The following is a 10787-nucleotide window of genomic DNA, read 5'->3' on the forward strand; positions in this document are numbered from 1 at the left end:
GCTTTAGTATCAAACAGCACCCTGCTTCGCTGCTGGGTAAACTGCCTCTACTTAAAGCAGCGATCTCCAAACGTATCAAGTGATTCTGCAGCCAGAATAAACACTAGTAATACACTCAGATGACGTATTACTACCATTTCTCAATGTCAAACCCTTCATTAGGAAACTGCCTCTTTGAGCTATATTCTTAACTTCTACTCATAAAAACATTGACTTTCTAATTGTAATCACGGTGGGTTATTAAAGCTTTTTTTTTTTTTTTTTTAACACTGATCAACAGAAAAAAACATTTTATGTCAAAATGAAAAACCTCTACAAAATAAATAATGTATAAATATGAAACACAGTAACCCATAGGAGTCCTTTCTGAACATTGCAGAGAAATCAGGTGACAATTACTCAGACTTGCATCAGAGTGCCAATGTGGAAATAAAAACCAGTGGAGAAGTGATACCTGGCCATGAGTGTCTCCTGGAGGTTTTCCTGGTTCAAATCGTACAGCAAGCCCAAAGTCTCCTATGATTGCAGTTAGATCATCTCGTACCATCACATTCTTACTCTTGAAGTCCCTGGGAAATTCATTTCAGGACAAATTTAGTCTTGCATATTAATCCATGGATTTCAAGGGCAAAATTACTAAATCATGCACAACCAAAAGGGAGCAGTACGAAAATCAAACATATGTTGTTTTAACATTTAGAGGTTCTGGAAAGCTGGGAACAGTTTGTGTTCTCTACCTGTGTGCAATGGTGGGTTTGGGCCCCTCTCCCTTGTAGCTGGGAATGTCCTCATGGAGGTAAGCCAAGCCGCGGGACATGGTCTCTGCTATGTGACACAGTTCACCCCAGGTCACAGTGTTACCCTTCAGGTGGTCTGTCAATGAGCCCTGCACACACACACACACACACACACACACACACACACACACACACACACACACACACACACACACACACACACACACACACACACACACACACACACACACACACACACACACACACACACACACACACACACACACACACACACACACACAATTCAGGAATGAGGAAAAATAACTGCACAACAATCTAATTTAAATCATTTCTCCGAAAATCAGCTGTTAGCGTCCAAAGAGTTAGCCGACCATAACCCTGGAATAGATTGTTTTTGGTCCTGCGTTTCGTTTCATTTGCCAGCCAAGTAGCGTAGTCTGAAAGAATTACCAGAGGCGTCTAAATTCAAACAATATAGCTTTAATTATCATTAAAAAATACACCAAACAGATGACACATGCACAGATGGCACCGAGAAAATTACCGGAACTAAATATGTTTGTACCGCTGCCATGAATAGAAGGTGCTTCGAGGACAAGCCGTGAATGTCATTACACAAATGCTTCATTTGTGGTTATGGTAATTATTGTTTAATCCTGTTTTGATGTATTAATACCTTTGTTGTGAAAACCAATGAAGAATATATTCTGGTAGCCTGGAGGTGTTTATTCATACAGTACAATTCCAGGCACACACACACAAACACACTACTACTGTCATTTCTAATACTAGTAGTAGTCAACATAATTACCTGTATTATTTTCACACTACATGCTTAAGAAATACTCTGTATAAATCTAAGCAACACAACTATATCACTTTAAGGTATACTGGGTATTGCAGACCTGCCATAAGTAATAATATCCACTTTAATAAAAGCTGTGATGCTCTTCTGTTCAGCAGTTCTAGTAAACACAGAAACACAGACGCCCTATACACCTCACCATGAATTTGCTATATGTGGGTACACACACACACACACACACACACACACACACACACACACACACACACACACACACACACACACACACACACACACACACACAAGGGAAGATGTGCACTCACCCTCTCATGAAACTCTGTGATAAGCCACAGCTCCGTCTCCAGGTTGCTGCCGTGCTTCTCTGCAGCGATGTAACGCAGGAGGTTTTCATGACGCATCCCCGGAGTCAAGAATATGTCCCGCTCGTTTTGCCATGACTGCTTATCCTATACGAACACACACGCAGATCAGAAAGTGTTTAGGTCTTCGTGATTTGTAGAAGCACTTCTGAAAATAACAGGGTCCTTTTCTTGTATGTTAAAACAAAGCCCGAGGTGGTGCCTCTTGGATTACTGTCTTCAATGTCTAACCTGCAGCCAGAAACCTGGTGTGAAACATTTGACAGCAACCTTTCTTTTGAAAAGCTACATTACAATCATGTTTTTATCAATTTAAGGAGAATCTTAAAGATCAGGCTGTTCACTCTGGACTCTCGAGAAGGTCATCCGTGCTTTTTTCCCTCTTCTCATTTAGACTATTGTAACTATGAGTTATATTGCACCTCCAGCGGGTACAAATGCAGCTGCTCGGCTTTCAACAAATAGATGAAGATCATATCAGCCATGTTCAAGCCTCACTTCCCTGGTTGATAGTTCAGCCCTTAGCTACAACGCTGAATTTCTGCTCTCCTATGAGCCGGGACGCAGCCTCAGATCCTCAGGCGCAGTGTTTTACAGTGTTATTAACATGTCTTAGTTGTTTATTTGCTATAATAGCTATTATTATCGTGTTAATGTCACTGTCCAATATACAAATATTTTCATACACGTATATATTTTGCGGGGACATTTGATATCAAGTGTACCGGGATTTGGCAATACAAATCCCAACTTGAGTAATGGGTTAAAAAAATTATATATTGTGCAACGGGCAGGCTATGTATTCATCCAGATGGTTAGGAGTCTTAGTGGGAAAAAACAAACTGGATGCTCGGCACTGTGACTCAAATCTAATGTTAATACACAAACTGGAGCTACAAAGCAGCAGTCCGCAATATTAAAACGTACACACACACTTTGAATTAATTGACATACCTGAACAGGGAAGACCTTTACAGCAACATATTCGCTCATCAACTGGGCCTTCCAAACACAACCAAAGCGCCCCCTAGCTTTGATTTCCAGCAGCTGCAGTGGTTTCAGACCCACTAAGGGGGATGGAGGAGCCGCTCCGGGATCCTGAATGACAGACAAGGAAAGCCAGTTAAGTCTGAATCGATCAGCAGAAGAATATTACAGGAATGTAACAGAGGAACTGGGTGATAAGGAGTAGCAGCGCAGAAACAAACATGCGGGGAAAGACTGATCTCTCGGCGCCACAGATTACCACTTTAAACGAGAGTCAGACTGGGGTGCATCGGCCTCTCTCTCTCACCTCGCTCAGGTCCACATGGCCGTAGGGAGGTTTGCGGTGGCGGTACATCCACAAGGCCAGAACGAGGGCCAGGGACAACACGCAGAGAGGCAGCAGGGAGTACACGAGCACGTTGAGCAGGGACGGCACTCGGGGTGGAGGCCGGATTTTCACTGTCGGGGCGGAACGGAATAATTACAGCATGTCAGCTTTATGGCATTGTAGGTTGTATGCAGCATGGACTACAGCACGGACTGTAAGACCTGATATTAAAAGACACGGTTAACATTTTATCTAGATTGTTCAGCCTTGATCATAATTGACTGAGTCACTGTACAGGCAGAACATATTAATACAAATAGGCGAGTTATAATGGATTTAAAGTCTACTTCTTGTCACCTTCTAGGCAGCTGAAAATCAGTATTGGACTATGCAAAAAAAAAAAAAGATTATTAGTCTATTGAAAAGGCATTTTAAAGAAAAGCAAAATGTCAAGAAGGTAAATTAACAAATTTCTTACAACAAAGCAGAATTTAAAAGGAAAAATAAATCATAACGGCTGTGTAACATGCATCAGTGTGATACACATGATGCTTTATTTATTTTTTTTAACCACTAGATGCAGGGCTAAGCTTCACTCCCACTGATCGGAGGGGAAAAGCAAAGACCTATTTTTCGCTTGTACTATATGTGGGATGCATTTGCGGCTCACCTCGGTTGCCACTGCCAATCATGTCAGGAAGGTGGGTGAATCGTTCATTGCAGTAGTTGCCCTCGCAGCAGCAGAAGAAGACCTGAGGGTTTTCCTCCATGGAGACACACTCTTGCCTAAAAAAAAAAAAAAAAAAAAAAAAAAAAAAAGAAGCAGATTACACACCTACGTTATTGCTTCGAAAACCAAAACAACAAAGATGCCGAGCAGTTTCAATAATTAGCAATAGGGCCAAAACATCATGATAGTAAAACTTCAGTAGCATTTGGAGGAGCGTCTGACTCCCGTATCACAGAAAGATATTTGTCCTGTTTATTGTCAGGACTCTGGCTTTAACCCATGCACTCCTTGGAAGTGGATACTGGTAATGTTGCCAGTGTATCAACCAACAAAGACTTCTATTGGGTACTTGCATAAGCACAATCTCTTTCAATTGGAATATATTGCCTTATTGACCTTATTAATTATGAACATACAGAACACTTAAGGAACTGTCAGAGCATGGAGCTTTTCACTCAGATTAACGCAGCGGTTTAGCAGCCGCACAGTCGAGGCTGAGCTGGGATGGATGAACGCATACATGAAGACTTTGTGTACTAATGTCTTTATCTGTATGTTTTGGTGTTAAACTGGCTTTGAAAACAAATCTCCCTCTGGGACAATAAACCTAGACTGATCAGAATTCATATTTTTTTTCCCGTTCTCATTATATTCCCTTTATAGTTATACAGCAGCATTTCAGGCCGAAGCTATTTCCCCTGAAACAGTCAACAGACTTTTACCTGCGTCTAAACCTACAGATTGTGCACATCCCATTTCAAAATGTGCTTTTGGTATAACGTAGTACATGCTGATCAACATCAACATGTCACTCATAATAGTGCTCATATTTATCCCGACATTCTCAAAAAAAAAACTGCAGGTCAATTTTAGAACTACCGTAGCAAATATTTAAAAAAAATATAGAAAGGATAAAACCCGATTCTATTGGCGACTGATGGATCATTCTTTGTACGTACAGATGTGTAATCTGGGGCCGATTATTAGAGTTAACTTTTCTCCAGCTTGCCTTCATGAGCCACCAGAGGTCTCCAAGCTTGTTTAATATTCAAACCACAGCATTTTGGAGACTAAAAAGTTTGATCATGCCACAGAGCTCTGCACTGGCTGCTGATAAAGCTAGTTTAAAATTCTCCTCCTGACTCACAAATCCTGAGTGGCCCGGTGCCACCATATCTATCCGCCATCATCAGGCTGTGGACACTGAGCTGTACTCTGCACCGTCCATGTCCAGATGCAGACTATCTGGTTACTCCCAGAAAGAATGAATGTGAGCTCTGCTGGTTGCAGAGCATTTACCAAACATCCATTCCTACATGTGGAAATCACTTCCCCCATCTAATAGAGTCTGGTTCTATATCAAGATCAGAAATTTAATTTTCATACCTCAACCTGTTTGGCTGGCCTTACATTTTGTACCGGGAAATATATTAAATCATTTCCATTTGACAGGCTGTGTGAAGAGACACCTGCATGTGTGGATTCAGGAGGCTGTGTGCCTCCCGGGTTGCCTCTGGTTTTATCATGTTCTCTATTGATTACTTGATAATTAATTGAGAGCTCACTTGTTTGTTATCTACAAGAACACATTTTATACATCTGCTGATCTCAGCTACTTAAATGTGTATATTTCCTGCTTTTTGTTATCGTCATTATTGAAGATTGAATATCTGTGGGGTTTTGGACCACTGATCAGAAAAGACAAGCTATTTGAATATGCTACTTTGGGCTCTGCGAAACTGCAATGGGCATTTTTTTTTTTAATACTTTTTTTAGATTACGATCAATTGAGAAAAGAGTAGTCAGATTAATTGATAATTAAAATGAAGTGTCAATTGCAGCCCGTTAGCATTCTAATATTAGTGGCATGTGCGGTGTGTTTGTGTGCAGTATCAGCAGATGTGTCTTTGTTTGCCAACTTGTGTAATGTGTGCTGTGACTTACCAGTTTATTAGGTACACCTACCCAAAGATAAAGCAGATACAACAACAGTCCTTCAATAAATCCTGTGTTCAGTTTGGGTTGAAACCGTTTTAAAGAGGCATTGATTCAACTGAATGATCATTTTGGAGGAGGATGTAATTTGTGGTGCTGTTGAACTGTATTGCATTATACTGACAGGCGCTTCTATTATTGTCCACCCCATTTATATCAGTGAGGGTCGGTTATACAGCAGACACACCTCTCTGTATAATAAACTGGCAACTGAGTGTATGTAATGTGTGTTGAGATTTATACTGATAAAGTAATGCAAATAAATAAACAAATCTATATGCAAATGAGCCACAGTTACCGTGGTAATATATCCTGGATATCTACATTTTATGTCATGTTTGCATGTTTCTGTGCAGCAACTGATGATTTCCCACACTGATGAATCTGTTGATCGTTTTTTTACTCCGTAAAATATCAGTTAAAAAAGAAAAATGGTTTAATTTCTGTGGCTAAAAAAATGGCCCCAGGTCTAACAAATAGAAATGTATTGAACTAAAGATCGGTACTGAGGCAGATGTTTGTGTTTTACTCGCTGCCAGTTGCTCTGGGTGCTTGCCAGACACCTAAAATATAAATGGAAGTGCACGATGACCCCGCTCGGTGATCCGACCTGTCATAGCAGTTGAAGTCGTCCAGCCAGCAGCCTTTCTTCACCAGCTTGATGGTCCCTGAGGAGTTAAGCCAGGAGGCATAACAGTGCAGTCGCTTGTCCTTCTCGCCCTCGCAGCGCTCGAAGCCGCTCTGGTTGGTCCTCTCCGTACGCCAGTTATCGTTGTAGTACACACACTCCCGGGTCTCTGCTTCGCCCAGACTGTACCCTGAGAAGGACAGAAGGCCTCAGTCAGCTCACATCGTAATGAATTGAAAATCAACAGCGGAAGCACAGACATATGGCGAAGGATCCGCTCCATGCCACGAAGAAACATCTCTGAGCAAAGCCTCTATCATCACTCTGGCACACGGCCAAGTTTGGGAGCTCTCTGTAGTAAGAAGGGAGTTTCCTCTGGGCTAAGAAATTGTTGCTGAATAGTAGTTCGGTGTAATCCCATTCACCAAACGATCTTTTCAGCGAGTAACAACTAAAAAGGAGGGGGGGGGGGGGGGGGGTGACAGAATTTAATTAGCTATAGAAAGACAATGGTATGCCCTCGTGTGATATAGAAGCACGCCGCACACCGGGATGCTACTGCCATAGATAAAGACTCTTGTATCCTGCTGGAGTGCGACACATCTGGAGAGACAGATAACACCTTCTCCTTTAAGGGCTTTTACTGTCATTTAGCAGGAAATAGTTTCCCTCACCAGGCCAGGGATACAACAATAGCTGTCAGTCTCCTGCTGTTACACAATTGAAAAAAAGGTTTTTATCATTCCTCTTTGTGGATTTAACGTTGGAGGCACTCAAGCAACACATGCAAGACGTGTTTTTGATGAATACTGAAGCAGATAGCGTGCTGTACATGTCGTTCACAGTGTCGCTTGGACGTTCATGCCTAATCTTTGTTCACAGAAAAAATAGTGCATGTCTCTTTAAATCCCTGCCTATAGGAGGCCGCCCATCCCCCAGTGTTACCCCACCAACCCATTACAGGCGCGCGCGCGCACACACACGTACACACTCACTCAGGCACGCATGCACTTACACACATATGCATCTAGTTGTCCAGAAGCATACAATGGATTTCATTATAGCATATAGGGATGCATGCAATGACCAAACATCATGGTCATTATTAAGGCTGGAAGGAAGGAAGGAAGGAAGATGGTAAGGACACACATAAAACACACACAGCAGTGATGTTCAATGCTCCATTGAGCAGATATGGCATTTCTGATATCTGTGGTCACATGATCCGGGAGGACTTTTACTACAAGATCATTCCCCAACCCCCTCCCTCTGTCACTTACCGAGGCTTACACCACAACATGAATTCTGGAGAAGCAGCTTACAATACACTCCGAGCCCTAATCTATAAACCATAAAGGCATTAGCTACAGCGCTATTTGGCACACACGAGACAGCTCTGCCTCAATAAAAGAAACACAAATGTATAGCAGTTCGTGGAAAAACTAAAAGTTGAGGGGGGGAAAGGTTGATATTTTTGTTGTCGAAGCAACTATAGGGGATATCTAGCTGGGGGGCGGAGGGTAACCTGTTAGGGACTCACAATAAAAAACCTCTCGTACGAGTTGCAAACGCAGGCACAATAAAAAGCCAAACAAAAGAAAAACAACCCTCATGCTCAATTTCACGTGGTAGCAACCCACTGGAGCTGTGTAACAGTAACCTCGATTCAGGGTAAAGACTTCGTACAACAGCTGTTGGCTCATTAAAGCCAACGCACATTGATTTATGAAAATAATTTTCAGACAGAAGTGTGTTTTCACATGAAGGCTGTGACCACAAACATACCCGAGATGCAAGCCTATAAGGTTTCAGGATGTTGGTGCAGCTGCTGCCTTCTATTCCTGCCACCGTTAAGAAAGGCGAGGGGGACGCAACAGATTTAAATTTGGATATATTTTGGGGGAAATAAACCAACATAAAAGGTTGTATTCAATTGTATTATTTTCTCTTTTTTTTTTTTAAATAACAAAGTTACATGTATTGCATTAGTAATTCTCGTGTATGAAATAGATGTGTGGAGGCAAACAGAGAAAAGGAGATTATGTGTAAGAGAATAAAACCCCCACAGCTGACCCGACAGTATTCACTGCCAACAAAGTTTCAACAACTAACAGCGTAAACTCGCTCACTGGTCGACATTTAAAACGCAAATAATTACACACACACACACACACGCGCAAAAAACTCGGGGAGGAAAAAAAACTGTTGCAAATTTCGGAACCAACAATAGCAGCTTACCTGCGCATAAAGTTCCCAGAAGAAGTGAACAAGTCAGCCATGAAAAAGACATGTTCCGTTTTGAATACAGGACAGATATTTCCCCCCGCTTTCCGTCGCGAACATTAAAACTCAGGTTGTCCAAAACATCCGTCCAGGATCAAAACGACCACAGGCCTCCGGTCCCTCCAGCAGCCTTAACCACCACCACCACCACCACCACAACTCGTGTCAATAGCCGCGACGCCGCAACAATGTTGCAAGAAAAAAAAAAAAAAAAGATAGGAGCGATTAACTGACTGCCAGACTGTTTAGTCCGTCAAAAGGTGCAGCGTTTCGCATCGGAAGTGGATCCAAAAACCGAACGGGAAGCCGCTAAACCGCCCGAGACGAAAGCTCAGCGCTCTTTTTTGAGGTTATTCACTTGAATAGTAGCACCGCTGCATCGGGAGGTCGGTCGGGGTTTACATGCATGTTACTGATCTGTGTCCAAAATGGCTTCTAAATGGGGAATGGGCTGCAAACAGGGAAACCCGGATGTGTAAACACAAAGAGGGGAATTCAGGCAGCCAGCGTGTGACCTTAACACGACTCCGTAGATACACGCCTGAAATGACTTTATTTCAGACACGTATGGATGGTTATCACGGTTTAAAAAAATAATAATAAATAGCCTAGCCTAGGAAAACGAGGCGTTTGTGGAAGATGTTTGCTTTCCACGTTGGTATTTGTCTCGGTTCCAGCTGATAGTAACACTTGCACTTTCTGTGGTCACAGTTGGTATTTCTTATAGTCTACTTTTCGGTTTTTAATTATTTAAACCGGGTTTTAAATTCAACCGTCAGGCGATTTTACTGTTCACGCGTAAAGGACCGCGCAATATGTGTTAGCTTCTTTGAAGTGTTATTGAAGTGTTTGAGTATTTTAACTCTGAAAGAACTATCACCAGATATAAAGTCAACCATAGTCCTTATTTTCATTTTATTTACAGTACACCAAGACAATTGTCATGTACGTACACATTTCAACATTTGTATATAATATGGACATAATAGACTAACGTTATATCTGTCCGTGTCAATGTGAAAATACTTATTTCCGCCCCGCAAATAGTAGATTACATTCCTGGGATTTCTATCTGAACGATCTTTTATGCATAAGTGGCAATGCTAAAAATAGCTGACCCAATTTGGGAGTAACAAGATACAATAAATGCTATTTAAAATGTATTCGTCCGCCAGACAGTGTTAAATATAAAATACATATCACACAGCAAAACCAAAAATAGAGCCATGGCTCATAATGAATCACTAAGCATGTTTTATTATTATCACAAAACGGGAAGTGTGTGACAACAATCTTCCCAAATTTTCAAACATGATATTCGTTTAATAGTGTTTTTTCATAATTGCTTTATAAATTACTTTTTTTCTTCTTCTTTTTTTTTTAAAGATGTGTTTTGTGACAAAGGGTCAGCCTGCCCACTCACCACGTCTCCCAGCCAACAGACAATCACTGTTATAAATATTTCCCTCAAAAAGGTTAAGTTTCAAGTCATTATCCTCTGACTAATAACTGGGTATGCTTCTCTTTTGTAATCTCCCCACTTAAGAAGAAACACACAAATAATCAAGGCTTGTTAATGAAATACAATAGATATATTAATAATAATAATAATAATAATAATAATAATAATACAATATCCCTGCTATAGTGTATTTAAGAAACGCTCTTTTAAAACGGAAATCCTTTATGTAGAATAATAAATCCCAGCAATGACATTGTTAAAATGTCATTAAGCCTTGCTCACAGTTCCCCTCTCTCTTTCTCATCTTTGACATCCAGACTAATGGCATGCTAGTGACACCCAGACAATTCATGCAGCAAATGGCCCAGGAACGAGGTTAGCAATAGGTAATCGCCCTCAAACTAGTGCCATTGAGTGTAACTCAAGACCAA

The 10787-nt window shown here is 41.3% G+C and overlaps 1 protein-coding gene across 1 annotated transcript in view; it reads right to left on the reverse strand.

Annotated features, from left to right (window-relative positions):
• LOC137865895 (activin receptor type-2B-like) overlaps nt 1-9313 on the reverse strand; it is a 12606-nt gene extending 3293 nt beyond the window's left edge. Inside the window, exons 1-8 of the mRNA XM_068701446.1 lie at nt 8850-9313; nt 6594-6801; nt 3929-4044; nt 3238-3389; nt 2898-3041; nt 1887-2030; nt 738-886; nt 455-569 (exon numbers count right to left, since the gene is read on the reverse strand). Of these exons, the coding sequence (XP_068557547.1) occupies nt 455-569; nt 738-886; nt 1887-2030; nt 2898-3041; nt 3238-3389; nt 3929-4044; nt 6594-6801; nt 8850-8901 (1080 nt within the window). The 5' untranslated portion in view covers nt 8902-9313. The remainder of the gene's footprint in view (nt 1-454; nt 570-737; nt 887-1886; nt 2031-2897; nt 3042-3237; nt 3390-3928; nt 4045-6593; nt 6802-8849) is intronic.
• Nucleotides 9314-10787: the final 1474 nt, after the last annotated feature.

Source organism: Cebidichthys violaceus, unplaced genomic scaffold (assembly GCF_023349555.1).
Source record: "Cebidichthys violaceus isolate CVI_PGR_0920_01 unplaced genomic scaffold, fCebVio1.0.p SCAF_8, whole genome shotgun sequence".
In the NCBI taxonomy this organism is placed as follows: Eukaryota; Metazoa; Chordata; class Actinopteri; order Perciformes; family Stichaeidae; genus Cebidichthys; species Cebidichthys violaceus.